General features: G+C 46.8%; 1 protein-coding gene across 2 annotated transcripts in view; it reads right to left on the reverse strand.

Moving 5' to 3' along the window:
• Positions 1–15,131, reverse strand: part of SDK1 (sidekick cell adhesion molecule 1) — a 426,731-nt gene that overhangs the window by 120,283 nt on the left and 291,317 nt on the right. For both annotated transcript variants that reach the window (XM_070955387.1, XM_070955388.1), the window contains 3 exons: positions 12,661–12,853; positions 7,489–7,587; positions 1,370–1,561 (listed from right to left, as the gene is read on the reverse strand). In XM_070955387.1, coding sequence (XP_070811488.1) covers positions 1,370–1,561; positions 7,489–7,587; positions 12,661–12,853 — 484 coding nt within the window. The remainder of the gene's footprint in view (positions 1–1,369; positions 1,562–7,488; positions 7,588–12,660; positions 12,854–15,131) is intronic.

The raw sequence follows: 15,131 nt of genomic DNA on the forward strand, positions 1-15,131 counted from the left end.
TTCGACAGATGTAGGTGCCAGCAAAGCACCCAAAATTAGCTGCTTTCTCTACAACCCCTTTTTTAAAGTCAGTGGGGAAAGAGGCTTCCATTAACCTTGAAAAAAAAAATCCCATTTTTTTTTTTCATAATGGGCAGCCCATCAGATGCCACTCCTTCATATCAGCCGTCAGCTTTGGAAGCCATATTAACACCACTTGGGAAAATAGGAGGGTGGGATTTAGCAGAGGGATTGTAGTTAGACATAATAGCATTCTTCTTTTCGGTCAAGGTCAGGGTGCTCCTGCATCTGGAGGAGGAGTGGTTGAAGTGGTGGCTCGAGATGGGATGGATGAAATTTTGGGCCAAGTGATGGACTGAGGGGTGCAAGGACTGGATTTGGGATGTTGATTTTCTGAGGGAAAACCTGGAACTCTCAGATTCGGGTTTTCCCAGATGTGCCACTCTAATAAATGGGGAACTTTGAGAAGATGCATGTCTCGGAGTTTTTAATTGGAGTTGGGGTTTTCTGGAATGCTGACATCAGCATTACACCGTATGAAACAGTGGTTCCCAGCCTTGGCCACTTGAAAATGGGATGACTTCAACTCCCAGAGTTCAATGCTGGCTGGGGAATTCTGGGAGTTGAAGTCCACACATCTTCAAGTGGCTAAGGTTGGGGAAAGACTGCTACAGGATGTAGAAGAACAGGGTTGGAAGGCACCTTGGAGGTCTTCTAGTCCAACCCTCTGCTCAGGCAAGAAACCCTAGACCAGTCCAGACAAACGGTTGCCCAATCTCTTCATAAAAACCTCCAGGGATGGAGAACCCACAGCTTCTGGAGGCAAGTTATTTCCACTGGTTAATTGTTCTCACTGTCAGGAAATTTCTACACCCTATTTTATTTTATTTTTTATTTTCCAAGTAGTTCCTGTGTCCCTGAACAATTATTAAGGTAAAGGTAAAGGTTCCCCTCGCACATATGTGCTAGTCGTTCCCGACTCTAGGGGGCGGTGATCATCTCCGTTTCAAAGCCGAAGAGCCAGCGCTGTCCGAAGACGTCTCCGTGGTCACGTGGCCGGCATGACTCAACACCAAAGGCACATGGAACGCTGTTCCCTTCCCACCAAAGGTGGTCCCTATTTGTCTACTTGTCTACTTTTTTACGTGCTTTCGAACTGCTAGGTTGGCAGAAGCTGGGACAAGTCATGGGAGCTCACCCCGTTACGCGGCACCAGGGATTCGAACTGCTAAACTGCCGACCTTTCGATTGACAAGCTCAGCATCTTAGCCACTGAGCCACCACCGTCCCTTAATGTCCCTGGGCATTAAGCTCAATTAAATGCAACCTTGGTATTTCTTGAGCCTCCCCGAATGCTTCTTTGACTAACCTGGGGGAACTCCGGATGAGATGGTCGATGAAGTGACCAAGCCGGTTCCCTTTGCTGTCAGAGCTGCTACTTCGATGGTGTAGGTGGTGAGAGATGACAAGCCTGTGATTTTGTACTCCAGGGTTGTGTTAGCCAGAGTCCGAGCCAGGCGAGATGCGTTCCTGCTGTAGACCTCCCAGGAGATTTGATAGCCTGGAGTAAAAACAGGAGGAAGCGATGAAACCGAGCTGATAGACTATCAGAAGCATCTTCTAAAGGTTCTCCCAGTGGAGCTCGGTTAAAGGACATCTCTCAGAACTGAGCAAGGAGCTCCTGAGGTTTTCATTACTTCAGCTGAAATGGAAAATGCTTCCATTTAAGGAAAATCTGCCCGGTAATGAGAAGCCAGCTATCAGAAACCAGGTTTCTGCCAGGTTCTTTGAATTGCTAACTTGAGGAGCATCCCAATAATAATAATAATAATAAAAAAAAAAATGGAGAAGCCATTTCTCTCAACAGTATTTGTAGCCTTACAATTACTGACCAATGGCTTCACCTCTTGAACTTCACCCCTTCGATGGCCATCAAGAAAAGTCTTCTCTTTTTATCCGTGTCTCTCCTACCGATGAGTTCAAAACTTCACACACACATATTTCTCTCTAACTTCCAAGGGTAACCATCAGAAGTGGGTTTCACATAATCTTACCACTGGTTCGACACGCGTGCATGCCTTCCGCACAGGTGCCCGGCCTCTAAATAGGATGGCATTACACTGGAGCAGGTGGACAGGGGCGGGCCCACCTGCAGTCGCCACTACCGGTTCGCCTGACCCAGTGGTGAAATGGAAAATTTGTTACTACCGGTTCTATTTGTTTTTTGGAACTATTTTGCATTTAATATCAACTACGTGGGCCTGGGTCACAACAGGTGTGAGAAATAAAGGATCGAACTCGATGGTATCTCACTGTCTCGTCTCTGGGTTGAGCCCGACAGGGAAACATGGATGCAAGACAGACAGAAATGTTCTCTTCGATGAGAACCAAAGGAAGCAAATGAGATGCTAATTGGCCCAGGGGAACGCATCTTCTAAGTCAGAAAGAGTGGAAAAGGCCTTTGTTCTACGTCGCTCCCATAGCGTAGATACTGCGCACCTGGCAAATCATTTTATCTTGTCATTTCGAGCCGCGTCAGGCAAAGCCATTATCCTGATGTGCTGAAGACCAAATCTTCCACCCCGCTTACCTATTGTGGACTTCTGGAGCAAGCTATTAGTGCTTTTCACCCTTTCTTTCTCCCTGCTTCCATCAACTTCCACAAGGTCCTGATTTCCCCCTCCCCCCCTCACAGTTCTGCTTCTGATTTTACTTGTTCTCTTCTCTCCCTGCCTCTGAACCTTCCACAACTTCATTCATCCTGAAGCTCTTTTATGAACCTCACTGGTGATCCTGCCCCTGGAGCGCCTGGGGGGAAAAAATGCAGGCTTGATTGCATCTTCCTTGGTGATTAGGCCTGGGGCAAGACAAGACAGATCCTGTGGAAGTGAGGTGGGGAAGAGCAGAGGCGAAAAAGCATCAAGAGGCTTTCCCCCCACCCCATGAGGAAAGGTTATTTGGGGAGGTGTAGATGATCTCAGATCTACTGTAAATGTGGATTTACAGGCGGCTGTTATGTATAAGATGGGTTGACAAAATCGGAAACGAGGAGGTGATAAGCCGCCCCTGGAAAGCCAAGGGAAATCTTCAAAACCATTAAAAAGCAAAAGTTAGAAAATTTTGGGTATGGGATATGACACCCGGAAAAATACGCCTTATTTCACTTAACCCTCCAAGGAAAGATTGAAGGCAAAGGAGGTCCAGGTAGAAGAAGAACATCATGGCTTCAAAATCTAAGGGACCAGTTTGGACAAAACTCAGCAGCACTTTTTCGTGCGGCTGTTGATAAAAATAGGATGGCCAACATGATTGCCAACGTCCGAGGACGGATATGACAGAAGAAGAAGAAGAAGAAGAAGAGGAGGAGGAGGAGGAGGAGGAGGAGGAGGAGGAGGAGGAGGAGGAGGAGGAGGAGGAGGAGGAGGAGATGAAGATGAAGAAGAGGAGGAAGAGGAAGAGGAAGAGGAGGAAGAGGAAGAGGAAGAGGAGGAGGAGGAGGAGGAGAAGAAGAAGAAGAAGAGGAAGAGGAGGAGGAGGAGGAGGAGGAGAAGAAGAAGAAGAAGAAGAAGAAGAAGAAGAAGAAGAAGAAGAAGAAGAAGAAGAAGAAGAAGAAGAAGAAGAAGAAGAAGAAGAAGAAGAAGAAGAAGAGGAGGAGGAGGAGGAGGAGGAGGAGGAGGAGGAGGAGGAGGAGGAGGAGGAGGAGGAGAAGGAGAAGGAGAAGGAGAAGGAGAAGGAGAAGGAGAAGGAGAAGGAGAAGGAGAAGGAGAACTGATGATCTCCTTTTACCGGTCCACAATAGAAAGCGTCCTCACTTATTGCATCACGGTATAGCATGCCAGTCTGTCAGCCATGGATAGAAAAAACATTACAGAGGGTGGTGAGTACAGCACAAAACATCATCGGCTGTCCCCTGATACCACTAGATGAGAGCGGGAGGGTTCGTTGCCTTAGAAGAGCGAGGAAAATTCTCAGGGACAACTCTCACCCTGGTCACCACTTCTTTACCCTCCTACCCTGCCGGGAAGGAGATATAAAAGTATAGCCAGCCACACAAACAGGCCGAAGAACAGTTTTTATCTGTGGGCTGTCAGACTCCTGAATGAGAAATAATAGCATAACTACGTAGTATGATGGACTGCAGGGCCGGTGCAACGCGTAACATGTTCACATGGCTGCAATAGGACTGGGTGTTTTGTTAATATGATTTATTGGGTTAGGGGGTTTTCTGTCTTCACTGTGAGTTGTATTGTGTTGTGTGGGGGTGTGGGGGTGCACTGAGGGAGCTCAACCCATCTCATTGTACATATGTTGCGCACTGACAATAAAGATTTGAATTGAATTGAGATGGAGAAGATCACGTTCGACTTAAGAGCAAGCACCGAAGAAGCTTTCCCTTTATGCACTGGCCTTACTAGCTTCTCCATAAGCGGGCGGTGTAACTGAAACGGATGACCTCAGGAGCTTCAGAAATAATTTTCTGTTGATCTGGACTAAATTCTGGACGAGAGGGCTGTACATCCAATCAGAAACTGTCCGCCTGCATCCAGGCCCTCATAAATCAGAATTTATCGAGGGAATGAGGAAGACACTGAAATTTTCAAGGGGCAATTTACCAAAAACTGGCTTGTTCCCTCCGGTGAGCCCGTATTTTCCTCTTATTCCATGGGTTAGATTTAAAGACAAAGTCACAGTAAATGACACCTTCGCAGCAAAGTGACGAAGGAGGATTTCTCCTAGGAATTCTTGAGTTATCTCAGCAGCAGCATTCAAGCCACCTCATCCTTCGCAAGCAGTGAATCGTTTTTGTCACTTCCAGCCTTCCAGCCTAAAAATGCAACATCCCTCACAATATGAGATGGTTTCCAGCAGTGACCATAGCAGGGGAATCAAAATCTGCAAGACGGCATCACGATCGAAGCTCGGATGGGGATGCCCTAACCGACATCTTTCAGACATAGGATCCTCCCTGAAGATGATCCAATGCTTTGGTCTCATAAAGCTTGACTGGTGCATCTTTAGACCGACATTACATCAGGAATAAAAAGGGATTGTGTGGTGCCTCCTTTTTGGGACAATGGAGTTAGTTTTCTACACATGGTGGAATCTCCAACTAGAAAGGAGGGAGGAGTTAAGAGGGGCCCAAGCTTAGAGTCCTTGCATTGCAGAAAGTGGCACAGGCTGACCTCCACCATAATCCTCGGAGCCTTATCTCGCCGTTTCCACAGAAAGATAGTGAGTCTGGCGAGATTAAGGTCAGACAAAAGCAACCAACGAACAACTCAAGAAGAGTCACAATGGTAGTTTTATTGCTAGTCAACTATGTTATAAGAATCTTGCTAGATTGATTGCATTCTTGGGAATGGATAGATAACGCTTCAAGTATTCTGGTGGAAGTCCAGCTTGTGTCGCTTACTGTAGTGCAAAGACTCTAAACTAAGGACTCTCTTAATCCCTCCCTCCAGTCTAGCTGGAGATTCCACCACACTACCACAGTTACTGAACATCTAAGCCACTGTGGGATTTCTTCATTGAATAACCTGTGTGTCAATGAGCCTTTCTCCCACTTTCGCTGATCAAGGTGTCACCTCCATCGGTGATCTACCTCCAGCTCCCTCACTTGCAGCTTCCCAGCACCATGAGATCAAACCAATCGGCCGGTGGTGAAATCTACATTTTTTTACTACCGGTTCTGTGGGTGTGGCTTGGTGGGCATGGCAGGGGAAGGATATTGCAAAATTTCCATTCCCACCCCACTCCAGGGGAAGGATATTGCAAAATCTCCATTCCCTCCCCACTCCTGGGGCCAGCCAGAGGTAGTATTTGCCGGTTCTCCGAACTACTCAAATTTTCCACTACCGGTTCTCCAGAACCTGTTGGATTTCATCCCTGCAATTGGTCAAATTTCATAGTGTCATTTTGCATTTCTGAAAATTAAGGATGGGTGTGAGGGGGGGGGGGTTTCCAAGCTCCTTTCCATTTTCCACTCATAATCTTCCCCTCCCATCTGATGATTTGGAATCAATTTTTTGGACAGAGGGGAATTAAGACGAATGTAGAACAGAAGACCTTCAGAAGGTGCTCCCACTCCAAGGTCTCAAACTCTTCACCCAGAGCCCCAAATCACCCTACTGTCAGGCCTGGAAGCCATCTTTTGTATTGGGCCATCAGACCTGCCACATTTACTATTGTGGGAAATTGGGAGGGAGAATTGTGAGTGAGAGTGATATATAGTCATAATAACATTCCTTTCTCAAGAGTCAAGGACATCTTGCCCTGCACCTGGAAGGCTGGAACTGGGAGGCATCTCCAGTTGGGATGGTGCTTTAATTGGACCATGTGATGGACTTGTGGGTGTTGGGCAGGGACTTGGACTTTCCTTTGGGTGGGAAAATCCTGGAAGCTTTCAGATTTGGGCTTCCCCAGATGTGCCAATATGACATCTCTAATAAAGTGTAACTTTGAGGAAACTCAAGCGTCGGAGTTTTCTTTCGTTGGGGGTGTTCCTTGGAACCCTGACATTTACACCTTCTGCTATCTTTAAACCATGGTTGAAAAAATTCATTTGGGTTTCCATGGAAAGGTGGGAAGCTAAATTGTTGACACTTGGCTCCTTCTGTTCTATTTCACTGTTTGTAACTGGATATGCTGGAGGAGGAATGAACCCTTTGTCTAGCAACATAAATTATTTTCCCCAGAATTTTTTTTCTGTCGTTGGATTTCAGATTCATTTATCATAATAACAAACGTTTGCTGATCAACCTGTCCGTTGCCTACTGTAGCTCAAAATGTATAATACGAATAAGAAGCGTCTACTCGCACCGCACAAGATGGGTGAAACCATTACACGGTTCCTGCCAGTTTTAAGTGGCAGAAAGGTCCAGTATTACAACGCTCTGACAATAACAGCACAACAAACGGACTTGATGTTCTGAATATTTGCCAAAATGGAGAAGTAGAAGGGACCTTCTAGGTCCTACCGTGTTTGTGAAAGAAGCTGACGGACATATTTGCTCAACAGAGAAGCAACTCAACAAGCTGCGTTCCACTTTGGAGAGCAAAGGCAACATCTTACACCACCTTGGTGTAAATTTAGGCAGCCCTCTAATCTCAGAGGGGTAGTAGAACAGCAGAAAGAGAAGTGCATACCTTTGCGGTGGGGTGGGAGTGGCAAGACATGATATTTTGCAAGCTCAAAGCTGGGGTAGATGTGCCTACAGATTGCTCTTGGCGAGGTCAATTATTGTCAAATAGACTAGTAACCAATCCTCATATATCTCCAACCGCTCTTTGGAGGACTTCTCAGCTCCGGAGAAGTCAAAGCCAAGATCTTAACATTTTCTCTCAGCCAGAGGCTCTTCACAAATACAAGTTTCCCTGAGCAGAACAATTTCCCCAGCCTTCCTTTCTCTGACATTCGCGAGGCCAATTGCCCCCTCCTTGATTTTCTTTTTGCGAGGTGTTTTCTCACAGCGCTTTGCTGATACTTGCCTGTAATAATGCCGTTTTTCTCAACGGGTTCTTGCCAGCTGACCTTGAGCGAAGTGTCCAGAATCTCTGTGAAGCTCAGGTGTCCCACCGTTCCTGGTGCTGGCAAGCGGAAAAGGAAAAACAAAAACAACAACAACACCAAAAATCTGTTAACGGGGAAAGCTGCTTTTATTTGGGATCAGATTCAGGTCAGCGGGTTTGCGGGGATTGAAGAACGAAAAGAGCCAGCGGCGAGGGTTAGCGGAGAGTGAGAAACTGAGAGCTGTCAGAAACGTGGAGGTGCTAAAGATGATTGTGGTTATCGCTGGTATGAATGCTTTCACTCATTTCCTCTCAGCTGTTCACCGAAGGGGCTGGGGTGGATTTGACAGCACAGATTTATAAATAGAAAGAAAGAGGAATGGTCTTCTCTGAGCTTGGGAAAAGGGAGGGAGATTGGGAAAATCCTGCACATTTTCTCCATTATTTGGAAGTGACTAAGTGTCAAAGCACAGCTAAGTGAAAACATCTCAGAATGCCAGAGTTGGAAGGGACCTCGGAGGTTTCTAGTCCAACCCCTTGCTCAAGCAGGAGACCCTATCCCCATGATGGTGAACCTATGGCATGTGAGTCACAGGTGGCAGGTGGAGCCATTTCTGCAGGCACGTGAGCCGTTGCCCTAGGTCAGCTCCACCGCGCATGTGTGCCCGCCTCCCACCGGCCAGCTGATTTTTGGGTCTCTGCTGCGCATACGGGAGAGGCACACGCATGCCCATGCCACCCCACCCCTCCCAGGAGTCTTTATGTGGCCTGTTTTGGATGCCAGGTAAGTATAGGGCTCATGCGGAGGCTCTGGGAGCGTGAAAAACAGGCCTACCGGAAGTCTGGAAACAGGTCATTTCCAGTTTCCGGAGGGCATCTGGACTGCCAGGGGAGGCTGTTTTCGCCCTCCCCAGGCTCCAGGAAAGCTTCCGGAGCCTGGGGAGGGTGAAAAACAGGCCTAACGGGCCTACCAGAAGTTTGGAAACAGGACATTTCCGGCCTCCGGAGGCTTCAGGGAGGCCTGCTAGTCCCAAAGTGGAGTGTGGGGGGGGGGGGCGTGCACGCATGCACGGGGGGGGCAGGGCATGCAGGGGGCATTGCATTATGGGTGTGGGAACGTGCGCACGTGACCCCTCCATGCTCCCCCCACTTTTGGCACGTGACGGCAAAAAGGTTTGCCATCACTGCCTTATTCCATTTCAGACGAATGGTTGCATCTCTTCTTCATCAAAGGGTGGTTATCAGAAGAATGAAAATGGCTCTGTTCCAGCGAATCTAAAGAGAGCGGAGATCCTAAAAATGGAAGCTTTTAACAATTGCCGTTTCTGTAACACTTGTGTTGCTTTTTTCCTTTCAATGAAGTGGTTAAGAAGCCTCAAGAGGATTCTTGTGGTTGGCGATAATCAGCTGTCCAGAGTCTAATCTTATTATGGCTGGGTGGATTGTGCTCTTGATTGCTCTTTGACTCAACAACCTTTCAACAACTTTCCTGTAGATCAGGGGTGGCCACGTTAAGACCTATGGACTTAAATTCCCAGAACTCCCCAGATAGCATGGCCGGCTGGGGAAGTCTGGGAGTTCATGTCCACAAGTCTTGTTGCTGGGCTGGGGCTGGGTGGGTGGGGGGTTATTATTTTAATTTCTTTTATATTGTGTTTTTATCTCCTGTAAGACACCCTGAGTTGCCATGAGCGAGTAGGCAGCAATATACACATTTTAATATAATATAATTTTTAACAAATAAATAAAAAATAGAGAGGGAGGGAGAGAGGAAAGGAGGGAAGGAGAGAGGGAGGGGAGGAAGGAGGAGAGAGAGAGAGAGAGACAGACAAACACAGAGAGACACAGAGGGAGAGAGACAGACAGAGAGAGACAGAGAGAGACAGAGAGAGAAAGGGAGAGAGAGAGGGAGAGAGATACACACACACAGAGGGAGAGAGACAGACAGAGAGAGAGAGAGAGAGAGAGAGAGAGAAAGGGAGAGAGAGAGGGAGAGAGAGGGAGGGAGAGATACAGAGAGACAGAGAGAGAGAGACAGAGAGAGGGAGAGAGAGGCAGGGACAGACAGAGACAGACAGACACACACACACACACACACACACACACACACACACACAGAGACAGAGAGATAGAAGGGGAGAGCTAACCTTTTGACCAGCTGGCAAAGAACAAAACAAACCCAGCAGTAGCCAAGAATAACTGGCTTGGGGCCATGCTAGTTAGATGGATGTCAAAAATGCTGGATCAATAGCGCTGGTTTAATGTGCGTCAGAGGAAGTTCTGAAGACTTCAAAGCAGATGGATGTCTGAGGACGTTAATCCAGAGCAACGATTCACCCTTGCTGTTCTGGATTTCAATAAACCCGTGTAAAATTAAGTGACGCAACAAGCCTTACTTGGTTATCAGATTAATCCCTTTTCTGGGTTTATAGAATAAAATAGATCCGAAGCTCACCCAAAGAGGTTGTTGGTCCTGCCTATAAGACGACCAACCAACATCAAAATAAACCACGTTTATGAACATAGGGCCCCGGCGGCAATGGGATCCTTCCTTGACCTTGTTAATTGGGTTGTGCGAACCCAGACAAGGAAGCTTCGTTGATCAGGCAGGCGTTAATTATCCTCTCCGCCCCCAGATTTCATGAATGAGCTGCATTCTGGAAAGGCTGCACACAGCTAAGAACCCCTGTCGCGTAGGCCCAACACGGTTGCAAATCTTGCCTGTGTTGGCAGGCAGACAGATCTAATTCGTCCTCCCAAACCTTTTTGCATCTTCCAGGCTCTCAACCCCAAATATAAAATAAGATATATACACGAGATGGGCTTGTTCCCGTTGGCAAGCTGCAAGGCGCTCGTGTGACAAATGCTGCGCAGCAGAAATCCGTGTGAAATATACCGAGATCAGCGAGAAACGCTGCTATAACTCAGCAGGGATTGGACAGGACTAGGCCTCGGTATGTAATGCCCAGGGGTATCTGCTGGTTGAAATGCTGTAACCTGGATTTTTTTATTATTATTATTTTTTTATAACCAGCCTACTTGAAACCTCCAAAGGAAGCCTTGAGATTTCAAGAAAGGCCCTCTTGATGTTTCAGTATCGTCTTTGAAGTGTGGAAGGTTCCTTCTGCTTGGCTAATATGAATCAATAATTCAACCTGGCGATTCATTTATCTGGTTTGTATCTCAAGAGAACTCCGGAGCTGCCTTTAATGGGTCCCTAAACGGGGTCTCAGTCAGGCTCTGTCTGCCCAGATCTACTCTTCCTGGTTTTCAGCAATCCATCATGGACCTCAGCCCCCAAAATCCAGGAGATTGGCGGGAGGAAAGAGATCTGAATGCATATTAGCCAGGGGTGGGCTTCAAAAATTTTAGCAACGGGCTCTCTGTTCGGTTGCTGGGTGGGCGTGGCCATCGTGGGTGTGGCCTAGTCAGCCTCCTGCACCACAGTGGAGGGAGGGGCGTTTCTGCCCTCCCCGGGTTCCGGAGGCTTTCCTCGAGCCTCAGGGAGGGCAAAAATGGCCTCCCCAGGCTCCGGAGGCCCTTCCCAAACTTCCGGTAGACCTGTTTTTCGCCCTCCCCGAGCCTCCGTGTGCGCCCTGCACTTATCTGCATCCAAAACGGGCTGTGTAGGGACTCCTGGGAGGGGTGGGCGGGGTGGGGCGGGGCCAGCCAGGAGTGGGATTTGGGGGGTTCTTCAAACTGCACAGAATCTTAGCTAGAGGTTCTCTCTAACCCTTGCGAACCCCCAGCAGCTGACCCCTGATATTAGTTGTATGTTTTTTGAGACATCTTGTCTCTCTTACAACAGGCATTTTAGCATCTAGATCTGTGTTTTTCAACCTTGGCCACTGTAAGAAGTTTGGACTTCAACTCCCAGAATTCCCCAGCCGGAATTCTTGGAGTTGAAATCCGAACTTCTTATAAAGTTGCCAAGATTGAGAAACATTGATCTGCACTATAAAAGGTGGACAAATATAAACTTGTCTAATGAAACGATGATTTAAGCCTTCCTGTGTCTGCTTGTGTGAGTAACACGACACCTTAATTACAGTTGATTCTTAGAAGCAGGGCAACCATTCAAAAGGCTCAATAATTTACAAACCAATTCCCAGAAGGCATAGCTCTACATTATTTATAACCTTGCAGCCAATTCTCTTCCAACATGGAAGAATTCCCCTAGATAAGAGTCTTTTTTTCTTCTTCTTCCAGATCTGCAGTGATCCTCTGCGCAGGTTAATCAAACCGAGGAAAGGTTTTCACCTAATTAGGAAGGCTATAAACTTTGTTCATTGGCAGGCTACGTTTCTCTTGTAGAAAAACGGAAGAACCTCAGAGGCTGGCTAGGAAGATAATCGGTGGCATTGGGGAAAATAAAATAAAATAAAATAAAGGCTTAAGAAAGGAGATTGAAGGAACCGGATATCCCTCTACTCTAAATCTGCAGAAGAGATAGTTAAAAGGGTCACTCCGTAAATATCTGAAAATTTATGCATTTAAGAATTACAAACATTCGTTGTATGATGCCACGGGGGACAGGAGTAGATTGAATGGGCTTTGAGGTTGCAGAGAATGAATCTTAGGAGAAACATCTCTGGAGTAAGCTGTTCACCGTTGGAGGTAGTCCTAGACTTACAACCATAATTGGGACCAGCATTTCCATTGCTAAGCAAGGCGGTTGTTAAATGAATCACACCCGATTTCAGGACCTTTTTTTTTTTGCCATGGTTGTTGAAGCAAATCCCTGCAGTTATCAAGCTAATAACTTAATTGGCTTGTTAAGCCAATCCAACTTTCCCCGTTGACTTTGCAAATGCCGATCACATGACCCTGGGATGCTGCAACCATTGTAAATAGATGCCAGTTGCCAAGCACCCAAATTTCCATCAGGTGACCGAGGGGATGCTGTGATGGTCGTACATCACTTTTTTCCAGTGCCGTCGTAACTTCAAATGGTTGCTAAACGAATGTTTGTAAGCCGAGGACTACCTGTAGTTAAACAGGGGGCTACCCCTAATCAGAAGTCCTCAAACAAATGCTGGAGAGATGGTTTTCGGCAGAGATCTTGGTCTGGATCAATTGCACCGACCAACGAATATTTGACTACCCGATGTACGCCTGTGTGACACTGGTAAAGACAATGGCTCTACTTACTATCTTCGTGAGTCTGTAGTAGCTGTGGTGGACTGGGTGGCCCATCGCCCGGGGTGGTGAAGCAAAGGATCGAGGTGTAGTAAGCTGTGAATTTCTTCAGGTTGGTTATATATCCTCTGTGGACGCCATGAAAATCTGGAGGAATGGTGACGGCGGTCTTAACATCTGGGGCATCAACTGGCCACGCCAAGAGCTGGATGATGGAAGAATGGTGGAATCAAAGAGAGTTGACATCCTTTGAGGGTTGTCAATTACCATCCACTGGTCAATGCCATAGACAGCAGAGCTTGGATTAGCTCAGAGATTCTTATGAATGTAGCCGAGTCATCTTGGGCAATTTTACGGTGTTTTGGGGTTTGTAATGTATCTAAACCCAGAAAGCGATCCCACCATCCCAATCCCCAAAGCCTTAAAGCTATTTTGAAGGACATACAGAACCATGGACAAGTTTCCTTTTCTGCTCAATAGTGGCATGACTAATCAGAATAACAGAGTCGAGAGGGATCTTGGAAGCCTTCTAGTCCATCCAATTCTGGACAAATGGCTATCTTGAAAACCTTTTTGAAAACCTCCAGTGATGGAGCATCCACAACTTCTGGAGACAAGCCATTCCATGGATGAATTGTCCTCATTGTGTAATCACAGGGATGTCAAAAACGTAAGAGCCCTTCTCAGCAAAGAAAACCATTCAGGGGTTAGGGGGGAAAAAACCCAGGATTAATAAAAGAAGGAGGATGGTTACCCCTATAGTCCAGGGCAGGGGTCTGCAACCTTAAACACTCAAAGAGCCATTTGGACCCGTTTCCCACAGAAAAGAAAACACCGGGAGCCACAAAACCCTTCCCGTGCCTGACTATTTCTTGAGCGGCCACAAAACTAGCATACGTAGTTGAATTAAACATTCTGTTTTCTTCTGACACTTTTCTTTTCTTACATTTATCCATGGTTGGTCTACCGGGGGTTGAAAAGCTCAATAAATCGTGTGCCGATGGGTGTTGCACATTGGAGGTTGTGATGCATATTTTGAGTGACAGGGAGCCACAGCAGAGGGGTGAAAGAGCCACATGCGGCTCCAGAGCTGCAGGTTGTTGACCCCTTGTCCAGGGGAAGGAGATACCTGGGAGATACGGTGATAATATGAAGGAAACAGGTCCATGATGTGAATCTGTAGTGCATTGGACTCTGTAATCTAAGTTCTCTGTTTCAACTCTAGGTCAAGGTTGAGGTAGGACCTCAAGGTTGAAACCCTTGCCTTTAATATTAACGCTGTCTCGTAAGAACAGCTCTCTCCATTTCTCCATTGCTTGGATTAAAAATCTCCCTTGTTCGCCTCTGGATTAAAATCCCTTCTTCTGTCATGCTACTTAATAAACTAGCTCCGAGATACAATGAACTACCATTGGCAGACTTACAGGGAACAGAAGACAAATGGGACCTGGGCTGCCCACATCCCACTTTGATTTAACAGTGATTGATCTGTTTTTGCATCACTGCTAAGCCACTGAGAGGGCCTGCAGCGGAGGATCTGGCTGGAGAAACGCTATCTCTCGCAAACCACAACGCGAGTTTTATGACCACAATGGTGGTGCCTTCAAGATTGCAAGCTAAGTATTTGCAGCTCAGCATGCATAAGGTAGCCTAATCCATTAAGGCAGGTGTGTCCGACCTTGGCAACTTTTTAAGGCCTGTGGATTTGAACCCCCAGGCTAGAAACTGGGAGACAGTGAGTTATAGTTTTGCTTTAGGCACGAAAGCCAGCTGGGTGACTTTGGGCCAATCACCAGGAGACGGTAAGTTCTAGTCCCGCCTTAGCCATGAAAGACAGCTGGGTGACTTCATGCCGATCACCAGGAGATGGTGAGTTCTAGTCCCGCCTTAGCCATGAAAGACAGCTGGGTGACTTCATGCCGATCACCAGGAGACGGTGAGTTCTAGTCCCGCCTTAGCCATGAAAGACAGCTGGGTGACTTCGGGCCAATCCCACCAGGAGACGGTGAGTTCTAGTCCTGCCTTAGACATGAAAGATAGCTGGGTGACTTTATACCAATCCTTCTCTTTCAGCCCACCTCACTGGGTTGTTATTGTTTTGGGGAAAATCGGAGGAAGAAGGAGGATTGGATGTGATCTCTGCCTTGAGTTGTTTTACAAAAATAACTAGGCGGGATACAAATAAATAAATAAAAACTTCCAGAAGTGAAACAAAACAACCCCATTCTCCAATTCATAATGGCAGAGAGAGAGAGAGAGAAAAAAACGTGCTCCGTTTAGCAAAATTATACCTATAAAACAGACTGAAAATGTACCAATGGGTCACCAATGGGCTTTTACATTTTCTTTTGAGTGGAATATTCCCTGCTTCCATAAAAAGAAGCTGAGTGCATTTGCCAGGAAAAAACACACAATGAGTGACACCAGCCAGGCGAGGAAACGCACGAAATGTGGCAATTTATAAATCATTACGCAAATTATGT

This window comes from Pituophis catenifer, unplaced genomic scaffold, assembly GCF_029215685.1.
Source record: "Pituophis catenifer annectens isolate HBS135680 unplaced genomic scaffold, rPitCat1.0.hap2 SCAF_16, whole genome shotgun sequence".
Taxonomy (NCBI): Eukaryota; Metazoa; Chordata; class Lepidosauria; order Squamata; family Colubridae; genus Pituophis; species Pituophis catenifer.